We start from the raw sequence: 24,218 nt of genomic DNA on the forward strand, positions 1-24,218 counted from the left end.
ATGGAATGGCTTGATAGACTTTAAATGTGAATGTTTGGATGCATAACTATTATGACGACATTGTAATATGTACTATTTATCTTTTGGTTAGAATCTTTTACCATGCTCTTTAGTTTGTCATTGTATGAATGTTATTTATGGTTATGAAACTTACATTATAACTACTTTAATATTCATTTCGTGCTATTTTATATTGTGAGTTCATTTGTTTTGTGTAATAACCAATGGATGATAATAGCACAAGCAGTGGTTCACTATATGAGTCAACTTCATCTTCTGAAGAGGGTGATGATTTAGATGAAATTTTTATTGCTCACATTATGAATGAGTATGAGGAAATATTTTTATGCAAGACACCTCAAAGGACATCAATGTTAAGTGGTGCACAATTTGTAAGAGATATGATAGAAGGTCATCCTCAGACATGCTATGAACTATTTCAGATGGATAAAGAAACATTTATGAACCTTTGTGATCATCTTAAGAGACATGAAAACTTACAGGATACACGATTTGTCACAGTTGAAGAGGCAGTGGCTATGTTCTTACTAATCGTAGGACATAATGTGAGAATGAGGGTTGTAGCAGACGTTTTTCAACACTCCACAGAGACTGTCGCTCAACCCTTTAAAGAAGTTAGACGTGCATTATGTCGACTTGGAAAAATTCTCATATGTCCTAACAATATGACCAATGAGGTGTCTTCATATGTTGCTAGTAATCCTAAATATTTTCCATGGTTTAAGGTAAGAGTTTATAAGAAATATTTATAAATGTGAATTTCATGACCATTATTTAATTTATTTCCTTAATAATAATAAATGTTTGTTGTTGTAGGATTGCATTGGTGCAATTGATGGCACTCATATTAGTGCATGGGTCCCAGCTAATAGACAAACCAGTTTTAGAGGTAGAAAAATAGTTATAATACAAAATGTTATGTGTGCATGTGATTTTGACATGATGTTTACATTTGTTTATGCTAGTTGGGAAGGAACAACAAACGATGCACGTGTCTTTTTGGATGCATTGACTAGACCAGAAGTCAATTTTCCTTGGCCAAGTGAAGGAAAATATTATGTAGTTGATTCTGGTTATCCTTGTATATCTGGATTTTTGCCACCATATCGAGGTGAGTGATATCATTTACAAGAATATCGGGGTAGACGTAATTAACCTATTAGGTATAAAGAACTTTTTAATTATAGACATTCATCTCTTCGGAATATTATTGAAAGATGTTTTGGTGTTTTGAAGACCCGATTTCCAATATTAAAGATGATGCCTTGTTATAAGCCAAGTAGGCAACCATCAATTGTTGTTGCATGTTGTACCCTTCATAATTGGATTCATCTATCAACTCGGAATGATCAATTGTTTAGAGAATATGAGGTAGAAGACCTTTCAATCGAAGGTGAAGAAGAGAGCACAAGTAGCACAAACCATTCAATTGATTTATCAGATGAGAGTGCAGTAGCTATGGCAGCTTGTAGAGATCAAATTGCTGAAGTGATATGGGCAAATTATATTAATGTCAATCCATGACTTATCTTATTTTTAATTTTAAATATTTGTCAACACTTTAGTGTTTTGTTAGAATTTATATATATTTGTTAACTTAACTAGTTCTCATTAGTGTTATGTGATGTTTGTTGTAATTTCTAATGATTAAATATTGCTTATAAATTTAATTTATAATTGTAAAAGTAGGATGGACAAAAGACCCATGTGAAATACATACATCATATTTTATTTTATTTTTAATAATTTATCAACTTATATAAAAATTTTAAAATTAAATAATTTTTTTAAATTTAAATGAACTGTGTATTTAAAAATATTTATAAATTTATAATATAAAGTTACTTGAAGAAAATATTTTATTAATTGGAAAAGAAAAAAAACATCTTTCAAACATGTTTTTTTATTAACTAAGCCAAACATGTTTTTTTTTTTTTTTTTTTGGTTTTTGAGAACAAAAATTGTTTTCCAAAATTCAGTTCCCAAATACAATTTTTTTTTCTAAAAACACCAAAAATTGTTCTAAAAAATTGTTTTCTAGAACAGTTTTCAAAAACAGCAACCAAACAGATCCAAAATCTCTTCCAAAAAGTGTTTGCAAAATTAAAGACACTTTTCTTTGTTTTGCTTTTGAAGTACGTGTATATTTGACTACAAGTATCAAGAAATTGCCCATATTTATTATCTTATAATGAAAAAGGTAAGGGAAATCAAATATAATTAAAATTATTTTAGAAACTTGTACAATTTCAGATTATTTAATCTTTATATAGAAGATTTAAACTAAATGAAAAGGGTTTAAGTTATCATATGAAAATAATTTATGTTTTAAAAACTATTTTATCAAAATTCATGTGACTTCTTTTTAATTTTATTTTATTTTTTTATATATATATCAAAATTAAATAATTTTAAAATATATAAGTTGACTAATTTTAATTATAGTTGATTTTTTTCCTTTTTTTTTTTTTTCCATGTGAATCAAATATAAGAAAATTGTTTTCCTTAATATTTTTTTTCATGTAATATTATGTATGTTTCCTTAAAATTTGACAAAAAATACGACGAAAAGGAAATTAAAGTAAATAAAAAAATAAATAATAAATAAATTGACTTATTTAATGTTTTAAACTCAATGCCACTTTGGATAGACTTCAGGTTTTTTGGTTATAAAATTACAAAATAATACTAACTTTTATATAAAATATAAAAACTCTTATAGATCTACATTTAAAAAAAAAGTAACGGTTTATAAAACTATTTAAAAAAAATTAAGATATTAAAAAAAATTATTATCCCAAATTTTAAAATATTTAAAAATGATTTTTAAAGATAAAACATGGACACTTCTATAAAAAAAGTTTTTAATTTTAAAAACAAAAAATAGGAAATATATCAAAAGTACATTGTTTTGACTTATTTTTCCCTTTTTCCTTTTCTATATCATTTAACTCATTTTAATTATATTTGATTTCTATCATATTTTACACACACATACACACACACACACACACACACACACACACACACACACACACATATATATATATATATATATATATATATATATATATATATATATATAAGTCATTTTTCTATGTGATTTTAAAAAAGTTTTTTGTTTTTAAAAATAAAAAACTATTTAAATTTTTTTTAATACTGTTTAATGTTGTTTTTTGTAAGCTATTTTTAAAAACAAAGTAAATTAAAAAAATAATTTTTAGAAATCAAGTAGGAGTTATTTTCACTAGTTTTTAAAAACAAAAGGAAAACATAAGTCCATTTAGTCATGTTTAAAAACAATTTTTAGAGATCAAGTAAAAATTGTTTTCACCAATTTTTAAAAATAAAAGGAAAGCACGAGTCCTTTTAACCATGTTTAAAAACAAAAATAAAATCTGGGTCCGTTTAGCCATGTTTTTTAAAACTTGTTTTTAAGTTAAAGAATGAAAAAATTTTCGAGCGCTTATTTTTCCTTTGTCCTAGCTAATTGCATTCTCAAAAGTGAGAAGTAACCCATGGAAGCCCCAATATGAGGTTATACGAAATTAAGCATGGATCCCACCATATCACAAGAATTTTAAAATGTAGTATTTTAGATCACGCACGTTATCATCACGTGAATGAATTGATGTTTAACATCCCCAGAATCACAAGGAAGATACATTCATCAAGTATAAGTATACATCCATGTTTTCAAAACCTTTGAAATGTTATCCACATGTTTATTAATTTCTCTACAAAAAAAATTAATTAAAATCGATATTTTCTAACATACAATTAGGTCTGTTTGCCAATATTTTATGAAACTTGTTTTAAAAACTGTTTTTTATTTTTAATTTAAAAACAAGTTTTAGAAAATATGACCAAATAGATTCATATTTTCCTTTTTGTTAAAAAAAAAATGAGTGAAAACAACTTCTACTTGTTTTCTAAAATTATTTTCTATTTCACTTTATTTTTAAAAATTATTTTTAGAGAACAACGGTTAAACAGAGTTAAAAAATTTTAAAAATGATTTTCTATTTTTAAAAATAAAAAACCATAAATTGCATGATCGAACAAGTACTGTGTAAACCTCTATTTTGGGGTATTTTTTGGCAGGTTAATTTTGACCAGGTGTCACAATTTTGGGTAGCCACGAGTCAATTCCTGACTGGTCTTTAGAGAATCATGTTAGTGGTTTGAAGGATGCAATGGGGAAGAGACATGTGTGGAGGGAATATTCAGCAGATAAGCGTATTCTGTTGCCAAGAGGAGAAGATATTTTTGGCTTGCTTAGGAGACAAGATAGGCGGAAGAGAGAGAGAGATAAAGAGAGATATTTTGAGTGGTTACAGAAGAGTGTTTTTTTTTAGGGTAGTTTGGGAGGCAAGATACAGGTGAAGATAAGAGTGTGTTTTGGGGGGTGGTAACCTTCAAAGAGAAAACCATAAAGATATAGAGATTTGTAGGAAAAGAAAATGAATTGAGAGAGAAGTAACATAGGTATGGTTTCTATCACCTGGATCCCTTTGTTTTCATATCATTTTGTTATGTTTTACAGGATTAATGGGATTTTTATCTTGATGACTGGATGTGAGCATTGGTGACTTTATTATGTTTTTGTGGAATCTGAGCTTGTCTGTCCTCACTTTATGCTTGATTTCTAACTTGTTTTCTGGGCTCTATTTTTGGCATTCACGTCTTGATTTTTCCTTGAAACCCGTTTGAGATCCATTTTTGGCTTACCCCTACATCTAAGCACGTTGATTAAAACATGAAATGTGGCTTGTGTGGATTCATTTTTACTCCTACACTTTATGCTCTGTTTTTCCATCTTCCCCAGTTTCTGGTACCCGTTCATTGAGTGCATTATTTTTCTCATATCTACCCATGGGAGCACAGAGTTATAGAGGATATATTCTCAGTAAGTGAGTGTTTGGTGATTATCTAGACACAAAAGTGACCTATTCGTCATGGTAAGAAGATTCTGAGTATGCAGTGAATGGGTTGCAAGCTGTTGTATGAGAGCATGTCGGGGAAAGCCAGTGATACTGATATGACACCATGAATCTACTGTGAATGCTAGAATTGCCCCATGGAACTATTACATCCACCTGAAAATTGCAATGTGAACTCTTCATTGCCCTTCACTCTTCAGATCTGCCAAGTTGAGGATATTATTGTTGAAGGCCTCATAAAAGGGTCGGTTATTCATTTCTACTGGGTTGGAACTGTGGTTATCTATTGTTCTGGAATGATAAATGTATCAACGGTGAGGATGGACACTATAATAACAATTACATTGAGGGTGATGTTGCATATGGAGGTGTTGATTGGCCTTGTAAACTTGGTAACTGAAGTGGAAATGTCAATATACCGAGTGCGACTATAGGTAGAGGGATCATTGTGATGAGTTCATTGAAGCACTCATCATTAACTTGCATGGCCCTCCTTCACTCACAACTCCAACCCACCATATCCATGTCTCCATATTTCAATATTCATATCCATGCATCTCATTACCTCATACCATCTTCCAACACCCACTAATCTCACCACCCTACCACCCTTTATGCCCACCATACTCATCACCGTTCATGCTCACCACTTTCTTATCCATCATACCTCTCACCATACCCATATTCTCACTACCTACCTCATCCTCCATCATTCACTCCTCACTTATTCATTCCCCATCCTCCCACGTGCATGCACCCCCTAACATTCTTCCCAAGCCTTCTCATAAAATGCATTCTCCACCTAAACCAAGTCCCCTACCCACTTCCCCCTACACCATTCATGTCCATTTTTCATGACTATCAAACCCACTTCCCATTATCTCTCACTGTCCATTTTACTGATGACATCCACACCATGTACCCATCATGCCCATTTAATCATCCTTCATACCTTACATACCCGTCACCACCCTCTTCTCTCTCTACATCCTCATACCCACTGCCCACCTCCTCACACCTATCTTCATACCCATCCTTCATGCCCCTCATGCATATCACAATTTTTTTAACACCACCAAACCTTTTTTCTCTTAGTATCTCCTCTATTTATTCTACCATTCACTCACCATAAACTTCTTTCTCATTCTTTCCCCTGTGCATATGACTCGTATGCCTGACCATGTTGACACGTGCATGGCCTCTTTAGACACCCAATTTCCCAAGCCTAAAAATGTATGAGAACTTTCGTCAATGGTAGTAGCCTTCAACTGAAGACTGGAAATCGTCATGCCCAACATGCGTTGTCTAGAAGGTGATTGATTCTAGGCAACGATTGCTCTCATTTCCCATCTTACTACCCAGAATCTCCTACTAGTTGCTTCTTAAGAACATTATTGTAGGGTATGTGTAGAATAAGAAGTACACTGTGCTATTGGGGTGTTTCGGAGGATGCCACGAATCGGTGTTGTGGTGTAAAATGACATTTCCTTTGTTAGTGTGTTGTTGGCTTGCATGTATCTTGGTGCACTCGATCTAGGGCATTGAATTGATAGATTTGTCAGTCGGAGATGGATGGGGTTCATCTAGGGAATGCACTGCCAGGATGTGTAAATAAAGTCTGGCTATATTATGGAGGCTAGAAGGGTATTCGGTATGATGCAAGAGAGAGAAGAGATCTCATGGAGTTTGATCATATGTGGGTTAGCAATGTATGGATGTACAGATGAAACTTTTGGGATGCTTTTATGAAATGCCCGACTATGGAGTAAACCCAAATGATGTTGTTTTCATGGGATCATAAGAAGACAAAAATGAACCTGAGACTGAAAAGGCTATTTGTGGCAATCCAGGTGAATCGACTATCAAATTAGATGGTGCAAAAAAAAAATGGCTAAAGGGAACATATCTACTTTAGGTAGACTAAGAGAAAAACTGTTCCTATTGTTTTGGAGACCATGGAATCTGAGAAAGTGTTGAGATATTAAGAATATTGAGATATTAGGAATATTGAGATATTAGGGAAGTTGAGATATTAGGATATTAGTTGTTATTTTCTTATATCATTCTTTCCTTGTATCATTATTTCCCATTTTTAGAATGGTGATTACCCTCTATATATACTCTGTACATGAACGAATGAAAGTATGAATGAAAAAATTACCATTTATCAATTTGAAGATGGTACCAGAGCCATGGAACTGAAATCCTGAATATTTTGTCGCTATGGTAGTCCGACAGCGATCAACCATCCTGAGACAAGCCCTAATATTGATAAGTCAACCTTCAAATGCACTCACTACAATAAGACTGGTCCCACCAGTCTGGATATCCCATAATTTCAAAGCAACGACTCTTGGTATGACCAGGAAAACAATGAGGAACCGAGGGTTTGAACCATGGACCTTTAGATCATGCTTAGGCTATCAACACTTTGTTATTAATGATAATAATCGTGATCAATGGAAGAAAGATTCCAAGAAAACCTCGACTGCAACTGTTGCCGAAATAAAAATAGAGGCTAATGTTGCTGAGAAAACATCTGCATTGGTAGCCGCTATTGATCATGGTGGTAAGTTTTTAAATACTTTTACACCTGTTATTAATAGTGTATGGATAATTGATTCTGGTGCTACAGATCATATGACTTTTGATTCTAGACAGGTTTCACCCTTTAGACCTTCCTCACAAAAAATTGTTTCCATAGCCAATGGTAACACAACCCCAGTCATTGGGGAAGGATCCTTAACTCTTACTGATACTTTGAATTTGTATTCTGTTTTAGTTGTTCCATCTTTAGATTACAATCTTTTGTCAGTTTCTCAAATCACTGTAGCCTTATCTTGTATTGTCATTTTTTGGCTTGAATTTTGTGTGATTAAGGACATCCAAACAAGACAGATGATTGGTTGTGGTATTAAGCGGGGAAAACTCTATTACTTGGACTTGCAGTCAAAGGATTCAAATAAGTTGCAACAAGCCTTGATGACAGATGGATCTGAAGGGGAGAAGAAAAAGTCTGAAATTTGGTTGTGGCATCGACGTCTGGGACATGCTTCCTTTGGTTATTTAAAAAAATTGTTTCCTAGTTTGTTTGCAAAGAGTGATATTTGTGAATTGGCTAAAAGCCATCGTGCTTCGTTTCCGTTAATTTTGAATAAAAGTCCGTTTCCTTTTAAGGTTATACATTCTGATGTTTGGGGCCCATCCAAAGTCCTAACTTTGAGTGGCTCACGTTGGTTTATTACTTTTATTGATGATTGTACCAGAATGACATGGTTATGCTTGATGAAGACCAAAGATGAAGTGAACTTGTTGTTTCAAAATTTTCATAAAATGATTGAAACTCAGTATAATGCAAAGGTTCAGGTTCTGCGTAGTGATAATGGTGGAGAATATCAAAGTTCTGATATTCAAAAGTATTTGGAAGGACATGGCATCATTCATCAGACTACTTGTTCCAATACACCCCAGCAAAATGGAGTCGCTGAACGAAAAAATCGGCACTTGTTAGAGGTTGTTCGTGCTTCCTTGATAGCAGCAAAAACACCGATATCTTATTGGGGAGAAGCAATCACATCTGCCGTATACTTGATCAATCGGGTACCTTCTAGCTCAATTAACTTTCAAACATCTCTCCAAGCTTTTACTAATGCCGTAGTTGCCTTAACCATCTCAAATCTACCTCCTTGTGTTTTTTGTTGCATGGCATTTGTGCATCTACACAAGCACCAACGCACCAAGTTAACTTCCCATGCATTGCAATGTGTGTTTGTTGGATATGCATTGCACAAAAAGGGATATCGATGTTACCATCCTCCAACTCGACAAATGTATATTACAATGGATGTGGTGTTTCATGAAGATTCAATGTATTTTTCATCTGAGTCTGAACTTCAAGGGAAGTACCATAAGGAAATTCAGACTCTCGATTATGATTATCATATCTCTGAGGAAGATGAATCTAGACAATTTGAATTAGTGAACCAGGAAGCGGGTGAGTTGGATATGAGTGGTCAACAATTTGGGTCCGAAGATATCTTCATTGAAATACCAAACCAATCGTCGTCTATTGAGGGTGTTCTTAATTTGGAACCTGATCCATTCATGAAACGGTTACCACACCGTCATAATAGAGGTATTCTTAAACCCACATATGAACTTGAATTGTTTACCAAAGTCAAATATCCCATGAGCAACTATGTGTCTAACCATCGTTTGTCTGAATCAAATAAGTCATTTGTAAGTCAATTATCTACTGTAGCTATTTCTAACAGTGTGCAGGAAGCCTTAGCTAATCCAAGGTGGAAAACAACCATGAATGAAGAGATGAAATCATTGCAGAAGAATGAAACATGGGAACTCGTAGAATGTCCACCAGGAAAGAAGCCAGTTGGGTGTCGTTGGATCTATACTGTGAAGTACAAGGCAAATGGTAGTATTGAACGATTTAAAGCAAGACTGGTAGCAAAAGGGTACACTTAAACTTATGGAATTGACTACACAGAAACATTTGCACCTGTAGCTAAGATCAACACAGTTCGAGTATTACTGTCTTTAGTTGCAAACCTAAATTGGCCATACAACAATTCGATGTGAAAAATGCCTTTCTGCATGGCGAGTTATCTGAAGAAGTATATATGGATCTTCCACCAGGATGCATGGTGTCAGAAAAGCAATGTCAGAAGGTGTGCAAATTGAAGAAGTCATTGTATGGGTTGAAGCAATCCCTAAGAGCATGGTTTGGAAGGTTCAAAAAGTCAATGAGAGCTTTTGGCTATCGTCAAAGTAATTCAGATCACACTTTGTTCCTGAAAAAACAACATGGTAAGATTACGACACTCATCGTATATGTGGATGACATGGTAGTTCTAGGAAATGATCCTGAAGAAAGAAAAGCTCTGCAAAATTATCTATGTAGAGAATTCGAAATGAAAGATCTAGGTCCTCTAAAATACTTTCTTGGGATTGAAGTTTCTCGATCAAGTGAATGAATTTTTCTATCTCAAAGAAAGTATGTCTTAGATCTTTTACAGGAGACTGGAATGTCGAGATGTCAACCTGTTAATACACTAATAGAAGAAAGTCTGAAATTGTGTGTTGAGCCTAATCAAGTATCAACCGATAAGGGAAGATGCCAGAGACTTGTGGGGAGATTAATGTACTTAGCTCATACAAGACCAGATCTTGCTTATGCATTGAGTGTAGTGAGTCAATACATGCATAATCCTGGAGAGCAACATATGAATGCAGTCATCCGTATTTTGAGGTATTTGAAGAATGCTCTTGGGAAGGGAATTTTGTTCGCTAAAAATGTTGATCATCAGAGTATAGAAGTATATACTGATGTTGATTGGGCCGATGCAGTGGATGATAGGCGATCTACATCTGGTTACTTTACCTTTGTATGTGGTAATCTTGTGACATGGAAAAGTAAGAAGCAAAATGTCGTCGCTCGTTTAAGTGCAAAAGCGAAATTTAGAGGTATGACTCTAGGACTTTGTGAGGCATTATGGCTAAGACTCTTCTTACAGGATTTAGGTTACCTATCTAGGCAACCAATCCGATTGTTTTGTGACAATAAAGCCGCATGTGACATTGCTCATAATCCAGTACAACATGATCGTACAAAGCATGTCGAGGTGGATAGATTCTTCATTAAGGAAAAGTTGGATGATAAGATTGTGGAATTGCCTAAGATTCGATCAGAAGATCAATTGGCCGATATCCTTACCAAAACTGTCTCAAGTCAAGTGTTCTCAAAATTTTTAGACAAGTTGAGCATGTGTGACATCTATGCACCAACTTAAGGGAGAGTGTTGAGATATTAGGAATATTGAGATATTAGGGAAATTGAGATATTAGGATATTAGTTGTTATTTTCTTATATCATTCTTTCCTTGTATCATTCTTTCCCATTCTTAGAATGGTGATTACCCTCTATATATACTCTGTACATGAACGAATGAAAGTATGAATGAAAAAACTACCATTTATCAATTTGAAGAGAAAGTTGTGGATGAGGGAGATGCTCAAACTAAAAAGAATGTTAAGAAGGGAGATGAGGAGAACAGAGTGCCAGATTCTGCTGGTAAAACTAGTACCAATACTGAACCTGTGATGAAGTTGAAAAACTCCACTGAAATCGAAAAGGAGAACAAGCCAATAGGTGATGGAGATAAAAATACGAGTAAGAGAAAACTGAAAACTGGGAAATCAATTGTTGCATCGAATAGAGCACTAGTAATGACTACTAAGAATTTTGCTAAGATTGATGCTGACTTGACGCCGGTAGGAAATACTTCCAACATATTGAAAACTGAGCCTACATGGTTTATTCTAAGTGGGCATAAGCTACAAAGAAAGAAGTTTCATCAAGTTATTAAACATTTAAAAGGAAGATCTTGCAGAGACTCTCATCACTGGTCATACTAGACAACACACTTCATTGCTTTAGATCTAACCCGTAAGACAGAGAAGTTATTTGCTGCTGCAGCTGTTGGGAGGTTGATCCTTAAGACGGATTATCTAACTGCTAGCAATCAGGCAGGAAAATTCTGGGTAGAGGAGCCTTACGAATGGCACAAAATGGCTTTAATGAAAATGGTGCATTCAATTTAGAGGCTCCTAGGAAGTGGCGCCTCTTAAGGGAGCGGACAAGTCATGGTACCTTCTATGGAATGCGCATTATAATTTATGGAGAATGCACTGCACCCCCTTTAGACACTCTGAAGCGTGTTGTGAAGGAAAGAGACGAGACCATATTAGCCACTTCTCTACCTTACACTCGGTTCCTAAAATCAGGAGTTGATTCTGCCATTTTTAGCCCTAGAATGCCATGTGTTGATTTTTGGGTGCAGGAGTTCCTGAGACATGAGATGCCCTGTGTCGTTCCTGATTATTTGGTTGAATATGTGTGCAAATTTGGATATTTCCTTGAGAGAATGTGCAATATGATACTTATGCTTGGACAGAAAAATCATTTTCTAACCTGATAAACTGATTAGAGGAGATTATGGAGGACCTGACTAATCTCACACCACCAGATAATCAAGACATTAATGATCTAAATTGTGAAGTTTTTGGATCTCATTGAGAATTTTACAGCAGGTCTCTCTATGGTTACCTCACTTGCATTTGTTATCTCACACCCTACCTCAATACTCGCATTCCGGGTCCACTTGCATGATTTTGGTTTGCATGACCACCTTCTCTAAGCCCATTTTCACTGCCCATACCCGCATGCATGTCTTCAAAACTGATATTTCGAAAAATCTAGTTTTCAAATGATTTAATTCTCAACTCCTCATCCCTCTTTAATGTTTAGGTTCATCAAAATTCCATTTTTAATAAAATTTTGCTGCCATTTTTCTTTCTGGAAAACAATTTTCACATTTCCTCTAATTTTTAAAATGTTTTAAAATAAACAAGAATTAAATTTCGTAATTTTAAGTGATGGAATTTATGGAATTGATTCATGCAAAAATAAATTGGGCTTTGGTGGGGGCCCAGCATTGGTGATGTTTTCTTTAAAATAAAAATAAATTTGAGTGAAGTGTCTTGTGTGCCATTGGTGGTTTCATATTTTGTTTAGTAACGTGTGTAACATATTTTATGCTCATTCTTGTGGACTAACCCTCATTTCCTGATAGCACATTGTCATTTGTTGCTAAGGTATGCACCCGTTCTCACTCTGACTATTCTTCATGCATGTTTGACTTCTAGTGTAATGTCATTTCGAGTATCCATGTTTAATCAATCAATTGCCATGTTTGTTTCATCTCATTAGTAGAGACCCGTTTTTAGGGACTTAGAAGGGTGTTACGATCTTCACCGTACCTTTCTAATAAGTAACCTGACCCCCGAGCCTTAATTTGGTTTTTCACAAATCACATTTTCCAAAATAAGGAGTCATATATAAGGTTTTCTTTCTTATTTTGTTTACCCTTTAAAAATAAAACAAAATAAGTGGCAATTCCAAGTTATTTTCTAAACAATAAATCATTTTTAAAATAAAAAACGAGCTAGCCATCGAGTGGAAGCGCATGAGCAAACATGCGAGGTCCACATACTACTTTTCATATAACATACTAAATTGAATCTAGAAGACTCAAAAAATTAAATAAATTATTCAAATTATATATTAGAAAAGGAAACAACATGAAAATCATATAATTTTTGTTTTACAATTTGGTGAAACATTCAAGGAAAATTATTTTATACTTGTAGTTGGATTTTGGACTAGACATCGTTTTATAATGAAAAATGGGTTTTGACTCACTAATTTTAAAAAGAAATTCAATTTTAAAAATATTTTAGAATATAGACACTTTTTCATAAATAAGATATTTATTTTCTTAAATATCCTTTTACTTGGTAATATTAAATAAAATTATCAAAAAATTAATTTATCATTTTACTTTGATAAAATATCTTACACATAAATCTATTATATTTTTTATTATATAATATTAGATACAAATCATTTTTAAAAAATTCTTTAGATTCTCAAGTGATAAATAAAATATTTTTAGTTTTTTAATTAATAATGGTTTTATATACTATATTATATAAATCTACTCATCTTCTCATTTTTGTTAATAAAATTGAATAAAAAAAATTTATTAGTCGACATCAACAATAAAACAAGAGAATTTTAAAATTAAAAATACAATTAAAACTAAAATACTTAAAAATTAAATACAATTAAAACAAAAAAAAACTTATAAATTTTTAAAATGAAATATTAACTTTCATTGTATTTCCAACTCTTTTTTTATATCTATAGTTTCTAATTTATTTAACAAAGTGAAAGTTAATATTTTATTTTTATATTTTTAGCTTTAAATTTTTTATTTGAATCAATTTAAAAAAATTATCAATTGGCGATATTATCCTTGAAAAGTAAAAGGTCATTTTAGGAAAAGAAATAAATATGTAATTTATGACATAATGCATAGATTTTAAAATATTTTTAAATAAATGAAGATAAAACTAATTTATAAAAGTTAAAATTCCTTTTTTTATATTTTTTAAAATGAGTGAATCAAAGCTCACTTTTCTCGTTTATTAACCATGCCGGACTATACTCAATTACTAGTGTGAAGAAAAAACTTCTACTAAAAAAATTAAATACAAAAAAAAGCATTTTATTTATTCTTTTACACTCCAAATAATATGATATGTAATTTTCAAGAAAAGCATTACTCTTAAAAAGGTGAGGTTGTATGTTATTTTGCCCATATTCAAAAAGTGGTTGGTTTACTCAAAGAGAGGGAACTAGAAAGTTGAAGGACTCTGCCTTTGCATGTAAAATTTTCAATCTTTCAAGAATTCCACATCTGAGGTACGCTGTTACATCGATTCAATTGTTAGCTTTTCTTTTCTTTTCTTTTCTTTTTCTTTTTGGTTTGTTTTTCTCTTCTTCTTTTTTTCCATTTCTGTCTTTAAATTTATTTGAAATGTTGGAAGAAAATCTAAGATGTTGGTTGGGTATGTGTAAGTAATTTGTGGGTTTTCATGGGTTTCTCTTGGTTGGTTACTTTCCGATTTCTTTGTCTTCAAATTTGTCTTGGAATCTTGAGGGGAAAAAAATTTCTGAGACGTTGGTTGGACTAATGCGTTTTGAGCTTTTCATGGATTGCTCTTGGTATTTCTTGTATTGCTTTGTTTGGTTGTTAAGAAAAATTGGGAATGAGGGAGTCTTCTTGTTTTCTTGGTTCCCAGTAGGAAATTAAAGAACCAGAATTTTCCATGCAACCAAATCGAGGCAATGCTTGCTGTTATATCCTTCATCACAGTTTCTTCTATGCTTTGTTTGGTTGCTAAGAAAACTGTGAAAGGAAAGAAGACTGAGATTTGGATTTGTATGCTTAATTTCATTTCATTTTTTGCTTCGCAAAAATTGTAAAATTCAGGAATGAAAAACATAACAATATCCAGCTTGATGGAGTTTGTTTATGGTTTTCTTGGTTCCGAAACAGTGAGGAATTAGAGAATTAAGATTTTCTGTGCAACCAAACAGAGTAACGTCTTGGTTTTCTTGGTTGCCAAACAAAGAGAAATTAAAGAATCGGACATTTCTATGCAACCAAACAGATCAGACCCTTGATCTTCTATCCTTGAACTCAATTTATTTGAATTGATTTTCTTTGCGGGGTTCGTATATGTAGTCTTCTGGTTGATCTATTTTTTGTTCAATCAGCCATGCCATTAGGTTATTAGCAGGTGAATATTAAATTAATAGACAACAACTGCCTTACTGCTAATGCCGCAAGATGCCTGCAATTGACCCACCTGGAGATGAAACTGCTGAGAATGCTCCCAATGTGCCTGCAATCTTCCCATCTGGTGATGGAGATACCGTCTTGAATAGGTCCAATGTAGCGTCTCGGCCACAAACTCCAGGGACTGCTCTCCACATGCTTGCAATCCACCACTCTCTCAAGTGGAGGAGGGATTTCACTGGGCTCCGTCTAGCATGTCAGCTGCAAACTCCGGCTGTTGCTAATGCTGTATCATTTTCTGCTACATCTGGTTTTCTCAACATGCTTGCATGCAACCGAGCTGATAACAGAAGAAGGGGTTTGACTGATGAGCAGCTGCCTTTACCATCTCCAGCAGTGGTGTCTGCCCCTGAAGTCAATATACCATCCCGGTTTGAGACTCCAACTTATGCTCCGCCATTTGCTTGCAACATACCTGGTGATGGGCTGGAGGTATCATCTAATCGGTTTCAAGCCCTAGCATTTTCTGATCCGCCAGCTCTTTCAACTGTTGCTGGTGATAACACTGGGAATTTCAATAGGGGCAGTGCAGAAGCTCCAGTGGACTTGGCTGTTGCAGGCGATTCCAATGGGGGCAGTTCAGTGTCTGACTTGCAAACTCCAGTTGCTGCTAATGCTCCTGGTGATCAAACCAGGGATAATGGGGGCAATACTGCAGCATCTATTCCTAATGTTGCTCCCAACATGCCTGGATCAAACGATGAGGCAGCTGGTGCATCAGCAGTCATGAATAGGCCACCTGCTCTTGTTGACATGATGCCAGGGCTCTCTCGCAGTTTCCCTCCCCCCCCGGCAACTCTACCGCCATTTTCCTATTTTACTTGGAGCGACCCTTGGAACAGATTAGGAGGCTGGAATGCTAATGGAGACCCTCTATCAATTTACTTCGACTACGGGATGAATGAACCATATAGAATGTCACAAAACAATGAAAGAAACAGTAATAGTGGAGGAGGTGCAGCATCCCCTTCAGCACCATTGAATGTGAACGAGGAAAATGGGGTACAGGTTGGAGGAGGTGCAGCAGCCCCATCAGCAACTTTGGATGTGAACGAGGAAAATGGGGCACAGTTTGGAGGAGCTGCAGCAGCCCCATCAGCAACTTTGGATGTGAACGAGGAAAATGGGGCACAGGTTGAAGGAGCTGCTGGAGGCTCATTGGCGAATATGGCAGAGTGGCCACCAGTATCTGATACAAAACCGCCATATAGGAAACATAACAGGGACAGGAGGAGATATCCATGAAAGTTACCCCTCCACCACCACCACCACCACTCCACCTCCACCTCCACCACCTTAACACAATAAAGAACTTCTAGTTTCAATTTCTTTTTACAGAGTTTAGGAGTTGAAGGATGGGATCAAGCGGTGTTAATTGAATGAAGTATCAAATATGTGCAGCCACAGTCCTTTGTTTTTATGCCTAATCTCTCCCTCTTTTCTGAGCTATTGTGTGCTAAATATAAGGTATTTAGTTAGCCACTAAAACTTCTCATCAAAAGCTGGAATAGCTCAGTTGGCTAGAGCGTGTGGCTGTTAACCACAAGGTCGAAGGTTCAAGCCCTTCTTCTAGCGAAGTTGTTTTTGTGCTTTATGTTAATTGGATTTTCTAAATGATCAATGATGCCTCCCTTAAATTGGATTGTAAATGCAGAAGTTGGGGTGCTTCATTAGATGTCCTTTGAAATTAGACTTTTGAGGGTTGTTAGGGAGTGGATTATGGAATGAAATTGAGTCAAATTTAAGGTTAAAATGAAAATGATGTCCCAACCATGGCTTATGTGAGATGCACGATAGTTATGAGAATGTGTATGCATATGTGGCCATGATTGTAATTTTAATCAAATTGTTGGACCACTTTGGTCATGATTTTGGTGTTGACATTCATTTGGATTTGAAAAAGTTCATAGAAAAGTTGAAGAATTGGAAGAACATAAAATTTAGATTTGAACTTCTATCAGTTTAATTGCTTCTTTTTCTTCAATTTTGAGAACCGTTTTGAGCTCTAAAGACCCTGCCCTCATAGGATTAACATGCTGAGGAGAGAATCAAGCCCCCAAAAGTATTTTTTTCCTTGATATATTAAGGTATATATATATATTTTTTTTATTGTACCCTAATATGCAATTTTCTTCTTAATTTATTATAATATTTTTTTTTTTAAAAAGTGATTTTTTACACACTTATATAAAAATAATTACAAAATAGGAATCCTCCAAAAATCATTCAAACTCATGCACTCACATATCAAAGGTAGTATATAGAATGGTTAGAAATATTATTAAAAGGTAGCATATTTGACCACTTTTATTGAAATTATTTTCATTAACACATTACAATTTTAAGAAAAACATTCTAAATATAAATAAAATAAATAAATAATCCACCAACAAAATATAACTTTAGGATTCATTTGCCTCACTTTTGATAAGTTAGGGTTGGCTTGGTAACTGTTTGCAAAAATAATTCTGAAAAATTGTTTTTGAAAATTGTTTTATAATGTTTTATAAAACAAAAGTTTGATTTTAAAAATAATTTTTGTATCTTGTGTTTTATTTTTAATCATTTTACATGTTGTATAATTATTTTTTAAAATTGTCTTATAAAACAAGTATAAATAATAAAATAATAACTAAAAAAATATTACATGAAAAGACTATATTTTTTGTTTTTAAGAACAAAAAATAGAAAATAATTTTTAGTTGTCAAACATGTTTTTTTGTTTTAAAGAATAGAAAACTGTTTTCGAAAATAGTTATCAAACAAACCCTTAATTATCATTTTTTTTAGTGAAAAAAACTTTGAATTTTTCTTGCTTGTTACGAGTGCTTGTTAAACATTTTAAAATAAAGCTATTGGATTTCTAAGATCCACTACAAAATATTAATAGATGAATTATAAGATTTTATTGGGATGATAACTATAAATTTATTGAATATAAGTAATGTAGATTGATACTTAATAATGGAAATCAAGAGCGGTCATTATGATCGAAATTGAATAGAAGATGAAACAAATCAAGGATGTGTTCACAATGATCCAATCAATGGGAAGTTGATAAAAAATCATCTTCGTAAGATTGAAATTAATGGGAAATAAAAGAAACCAAGATTGAATCAGAATGATGGAAATTAGTCAAAGATAATAAATAAAAAAGAAGTTAAATAAAAATAAGATATCAAAAAATAATTAAAGTAAATAAGTATAAAAAAAATAAAATAAAAATAAATTTTTTATTTATTATTTAAAATTAGTTTTTATGTATTTAATTTATTTAATAATTTAAGAATGATTTTAAAAAGTGTTTTTAATATTTTTAACACTTAAATGATAAATTTTTTCAAATATTGAAAATATTAAAAACGTTTCTTAAAATTACTATCAAATGATTTTTTTATTTTTAGTTACTTTGGTTAATTGAATTCGCATTTAGAGTAGGGACGAATGTGAATCAAAATATTAAGAAAAAAGAAAAGAAAAGAAAAAAAACAACTCAAATGTGAAAAGAGTGAGTTGTGAGTTTCGTAAAGTGCTTCTAATTCTAAAAGCAATTAAAATAATAAAGGGTCCTCTTCCTGGTCACTTACGGGCATGTTTCCAAGGCTGAAATGGAGTTAGCAGCCGTCTGTTCAGAACTCAGAAGTTTCAGGCGTGGAATTCAAGAGTCTTACAAAACCCAGCATCCAAAGGTCAAAACACATGGTATGACAAGTGCGGCAGGGAATAATAGCAGATGAGAGATGAGAGAGAAGGAGGTCTCCGGTCTCCGCTGGAAAACGTGAAATGCTGCTCTCCTGTTGGGCCCTTACCCCTGTGGAAAAATCTCGACCAAGGATCAGTTTATTGGAATTTGCATGGTACTGCAAAATGGGCCCGCCACCGTTTCATTTTCAAGCTGCCCAACACGTTTCCGGGCCCAATAGTTCACCGTTTTCCACGAGCCTCTCTGCTTCAGTTTATTTCCTCTTTTCACTTGGATCAGACTCATCAGAGTGAAGCCGAAGTTGCTGACCTTTGGTGAGCAGGCTAGCGATGGAGTCAAAAATGGTTGATTTTTGCTCAATGATATAAGATATTGTTTTATTTTGTTTAGAATACTTTTATGGGTGTCTTAAACCATGAGATTCTCTAGGTCCTTTCAATGTAAAATGGTCTTACTAAGGTGCCAAATATAGACAACTTTCTCATCAATCAATTGCTACCGTACATGTACCACATGAATTTTTACCCTCTTATCTTTCATCATAAGTATCTCATTCATTTTTTTTCTTTTATTTTATTCTCGTTTCTTTGTAACTTAATTTCGACAACTTAAATTCCATCACCATAAAAATAAAAAAAAATAAAAAATAAAAAATTCACCCCTTGAATGAAGGCGGATTCTATTCATTTGAATGTTGAACAATGATTCATAATAAGAAACAAAAAGTTCATCATTATGCTTGTAATTGAGTGGATGGGCAAAGGGGAAAACTTCAAAACCCAATTAATTGATGGATTGAAAGGCGATAGAATGGATCTAGAAATGACTTTTACCTAATCAAAGTTCTACACCAACAGTCTCATGTGATCATATGCAGCATATAACCAACGAAATAGACAGGCTTGAGATGTGGAGCCCAATGTCACGGACCTTAACACACAGTTAACATAATTAAACCTCTACAAGCCTAAAGCAATATCAAGAGAAGTACTGTTTGGAAAGTGGGTAGTGATTATCTCAATTTGGGCACCATGTTGGACTACAATGCCAGGACAAATTAACACATGGGATGTACTGATTCTGTTGTGGGAAGAGGTATGGGAAATGCAGAGGAGATATCATAGTATCACGCCCATTCCACATGATTTCTATTTTCTATGTTCTGACTCTGCTTCTGACAAGTGTATTGGTGGCCGTTCTGCCTAGCAGATTTGGGAAACTGATTTCACACCTGAATTCCAATTCAAATTTCATTTCTCATTCACACTGTCACCAGAAATTGGGGTTTGAACCAACCCACATGTTTGGAAGAAAGTTTGCATGGCTTTACATGGGAAATTCCTTGAGTTCATTGACAACCTGGTGTAACAGAAGATTGAGGATTTGTTGCTCAAACTCTGTGCAGATCTCTTCAAAATATTCAGTCTTACTCGCTTCTTTAGCTTCCCACTTGGACTCTTTCATTTCTTCTTCTGTCAACTTGCAGACCTTGCTGAAAATTTCTGTGTAATAATCTTTCTTGGATTGCTTGTTTTCCTTTTTCTTGATTGCCCTCTGTTCTTGATCTTCAGTGTTTGATATTCGAATGAGGTTTGGAGCTGGGTAGTCCCAGTTAGCCAGTTTTGATGATGATTTCTTCCTTTTGGATCCCATCTTCCTTGAATGTCCTGCTGAAAACATTTGAAAACCAAAAAAAAAAAAAAGATTATAACGAAGTTGCAGATATGCCAAAGCATATTAAATTGAGGAGACTAATTTACCTGATGGAGTTGGATGATGGACTGGAAAACCATAGTGATCAAGAACTGAAACTGGACTTGAATTTTCTGAATCACACTCTGGCTCTACTTTGTTGACTCCACGCTGACCCTTGTCCTTCTTCTTTGTGAATTTTGATCCAACTGAGGCTTCCCTCACTGGGCTTTTCACCTTGGAAGTTGCAGGAACATCCTTCTTCTTCTGAAGCAAGACTGAACCAGAATCCTCAACTCCATAGCAGGTACCAAGCTTGGAAGAAAGTTTACCAGACACCCTCTTCGGCTCATTCTTTCCTTTACAAGCCCTCTTGCTGTTCTCTCCACTCTCCCTTTTCTTCACGAGCGCCTTCTCTTTCGAGTTGTCTTTGCTTTTGCTTCTCTCTTCTTTCTTCTGCTTCAATTCTGGAAACCTCATTTCAGATTTCCTCATGTGTGGTCCCATCTCCCCTGCTTCACCCACATTATCCAAGAAGAGAACAAAGCAGTCATGATTTTGCTGGTGCAGGGAGGTGGGGACCTCACGGAAGGACACTGAAGTCCTAACACGACGATGCTGGCCACCTTGAGCTGGATCAACTTCCGGAAAGTAATCCATGAAATTCAGAGACATGCTTCGAGTAATTGAATTCAGAGCTGCTGCTCTTGGAACCCAATTTCTCTCTGGCAATGAATCCAACCCCATTAGCCTTGCCACTATTCCTGGACTTGCGCCAACCTCAACCGTGGCCTCACCCACTGAATCTTTACATGGATTCTTCAGCTCATCTGTGCTCAATTCTGGAATCTGATCAGATGGGTGTGTTGGGAGACTACCTGTGCATAGTAGCCGGCGTACAGCACCCGAAAAACACTTGGTAAACCCTGTGTCACTAGGTGAATTTGCCATATCAGAAGCAGAAAATGGAGCGGAAAATGAGAGAGAGATGAGCTATATGGGAAGGCAGAGATATGGAGTTAAACTAAAGACGTTGGCACTTTGGCGGTGGAATTCAAAACTATCAAAAACCCAATCCAGATAATTAGTCAGACAAATTAGGAAGGCAGCGTAGAGTATAGGCGGGGTCAAGATTTGAAAACTGGTTGAACATGGGAGAAGAGGAAGAAGAATGAGGATGATGCCCCACCAAGAGAGAGAGAGAGAGAGAGAATTAAAAAAAAAAACATAGAAATGGAAAATGCGCGATGTGGGCACTGTTTGATCGTGGAAAAACTGGGATTACCAGTGGAAAAAAGGAACAAAGACCTAGGTCCAATTAGGTGGCTTTGCCTACATAGGACAAAATGGGTGGTGCAGTGTCATTTTAGGGTTTGTTGGTCCAGTAATACGACACCGTTTTGGTGTGGAATGGTGCCAAATTGCCAATATATCAAACCTCACTGGCCTGCTCTGTTTCCATTTTTAATAGTAGATGAGGGCGAAGCCGAAGTTGCTGACTTTTGCTGCTCCATTTCATTCTAACAATATTGACATGGGTGCAACTCTCTCACCGACATATTTGCCTTCAAGTTTAAGCGGGCCTATTGGTTTTTGGGTTCAAATGTTAAGCCCAAGATGGTGTTGGGATGTTAATAGGAGTTACTTGGGCTTCGACTTGGTGTTAGGCCCTGCACAGACAGGCTTGGGTTGTTAAAGTTCTGCACAGATCCTATGCCACATTGGGCTTCTAACGCAGGTCCAGCATAGACGTGAATCCATTACTCGTCCATGGTTTCTAAAAAAGAAAAAAAAAAAAACTTTATGGTTATGTTAGGTTCCGAAAAGTACTAAGAAAAGCAAAAAAAAAAAAAAAAAAAGTTATGAAAAATGATTTTTTTTCATGTTTGGTTGTAATATGAAAAATATAAAAAATTTCATAATAATTAAAATTAGTTAGAAACTTCTGTATTTTCAAGCTGTAGAATATTTATATTAAAATAATTAAAATAAGTTAAATAAATTTGAAATAGCATATAAAAATAATTTATTGATTTTAATTTTTTTTTTAAATTTTGCTTCACTTTTTTTACTTCTCTTACTTTCCCTTGGTATTCTATCTCTTATATTTTTCCGAGAATCAAACATAGTCAATAGAAATTTTTTATCTATTTGAAATTTTTTGTCAAAAGGCTTTATTATTCAACAAACTTGATATAAAATTACAAAAAATATTTCCTTTTATGCAAACTCTATTTTAACTTATGCATAAAAGGTAATTTGTATTTAGTCAAACTTTTATCTAATTAAATATTATTATTTGAAATTTATGATTTTGGCATAAACTTCCACTTCTAATTAAAGTCAAACATAAAAAGATATGATGGTGTGACTACTTCAATTGTGGAGTGGTTAAGATTTTGCCTAAGATTGTTTAGAGTAGATCATTAGAGGAGGTTGATGATGTGATGATGAATTACTTTTTATTTGAGAAAAGAAAAAGAATTAATTAGTTAAAATGATGAAGTAATCATTATATTTGTGAATTTAACTTCTTCCATGTTTTTACTTGAAGAGTAATCTATTTTTTTTTACATAAATATACTTGACTATTTTAGGTATTTATATGTAGGTTTTAAATGAAATGAACATTTTTACAAAAAAGAATAAGGGCATTTTGATTGAAATGTGGTAAAAAAAGAATTGAGGGTTAGATTTCTAAAATTGGGTTTCGAATGGTCCTTTTAATCAAATAACAAAAAATAAAATAAAAATTTACCAAATCAAATGTAAGGGCTGAGGAATTAGTGAGGAGATAACTCTGTTGTGGAAGATTAAGAGAATAGAGAGTAAATTAAGTGAAAAGATTCAATCCTAAAGAGGTGACAACGCCTTTTAGAGTCTTTTTATTTGAAGCGTCTTTAATGAAAATATTTTATTTAGAAGTATTTTCAAGAGAATCTCCTGTTAAGTTTTTCTCTATAAGACATTATAAGTAATTTTTCAATACTAAAAGTAATTTTTTAGATTTTTAAATTTGATCAAACATTTCTTTTTTGTTTTTTGTTTATAAATATTGTAGGTTGAAAACACTTTCAGAAAAAATCTCACCAAATATAATCGATGAATCCTTTAAAAAGTGCTTTTAGAAATTATTTTTAGCATAAGAAAACTTGTTTGTTTTTTCTTTTTGAGAAAAATCTGATATTTAATAAAATTTAGATTTAAAATAAATAAATAATTTATAATGCTTCGTGAGGTATTTAAGTGGTAATTTTTCAAACAATGATTCTTAAAAAACATTTGGATTATGTTTGGTTTCCAATAAGTGATAATGAAATTGTTTTTTAAAAATTTATGCAGTTTTAAATTTTATAAAAGAAAGCAAGTAAAACAAAATTAAAAAATATATATAAATATAATTTATTAAATTTAAATATATATATACTTATTTATTTATTTTTTCTCTTTATTTTCTTTTGTTGCCATTTTCCCTCCTAACAAACATAACCTTAGACTAAAAACATTTCAAATAAAATAAAAACACTGGAAGTCCATTTCAAACATTGAACCTCGTAGTCAAATTGTTATGGTCTT

At 33.7% G+C, this 24,218-nt stretch overlaps 2 protein-coding genes and 1 non-coding gene across 4 annotated transcripts; 2 read left to right on the top strand and 1 right to left on the bottom strand.

The window, feature by feature from the left end:
• Positions 1 to 14,064: 14,064 nt before the first annotated feature.
• On the top strand, positions 14,065 to 16,825 carry LOC109123040 (uncharacterized). Its single transcript, XM_019221801.2, has 2 exons — positions 14,065 to 14,307; positions 15,166 to 16,825. Exon 2 carries the CDS (start codon positions 15,239 to 15,241, stop codon positions 16,490 to 16,492), a length of 1,254 nt encoding a protein of 417 aa, XP_019077346.1. The 5' UTR covers positions 14,065 to 14,307; positions 15,166 to 15,238; the 3' UTR covers positions 16,493 to 16,825.
• On the top strand, positions 16,749 to 16,822 carry TRNAN-GUU (transfer RNA asparagine (anticodon GUU)). Its single transcript has one exon. It is a non-coding gene; the product is annotated as a tRNA-Asn (tRNA).
• A 3,348-nt stretch (positions 16,826 to 20,173) lies between the features above and the next one.
• On the bottom strand, positions 20,174 to 21,915 carry LOC100247091 (uncharacterized). Of its 2 annotated transcripts, none has more exons than XM_010655000.3 (2): positions 20,711 to 21,915; positions 20,174 to 20,617 (listed from the first exon to the last, which is right to left on the bottom strand). In XM_010655000.3, exons 1-2 carry the CDS (start codon positions 21,591 to 21,593, stop codon positions 20,277 to 20,279), a joined length of 1,224 nt encoding a protein of 407 aa, XP_010653302.1. In that variant the 5' UTR covers positions 21,594 to 21,915; the 3' UTR covers positions 20,174 to 20,276. The 2 variants fall into 2 exon arrangements, with proteins under 2 accessions (XP_010653302.1, XP_002263907.1); XM_002263871.4 differs by having other exon boundaries at positions 20,174 to 20,620; positions 20,711 to 21,913.
• Between the last annotated feature and the right edge of the window lie 2,303 nt (positions 21,916 to 24,218).

The sequence above is a fragment of the Vitis vinifera genome, chromosome 8, assembly GCF_030704535.1.
Source record: "Vitis vinifera cultivar Pinot Noir 40024 chromosome 8, ASM3070453v1".
Taxonomy (NCBI): domain Eukaryota; kingdom Viridiplantae; phylum Streptophyta; class Magnoliopsida; order Vitales; family Vitaceae; genus Vitis; species Vitis vinifera.

Bases quoted from the DNA above. Each gene is read 5' to 3' on its own strand.
- LOC109123040 (XM_019221801.2), top strand. From the start codon at position 15,239: ATGCCTGCAATTGACCCACCTGGAGATGAAACTGCTGAGAATGCTCCC.
- LOC100247091 (XM_002263871.4), bottom strand. From the start codon at position 21,593: ATGGCAAATTCACCTAGTGACACAGGGTTTACCAAGTGTTTTTCGGGT. The intron at 20,621-20,710 runs GTAAATTAGTCT...AAATGTTTTCAG, and splicing joins CCATCATCCAACTCCATCAG to CAGGACATTCAAGGAAGATG.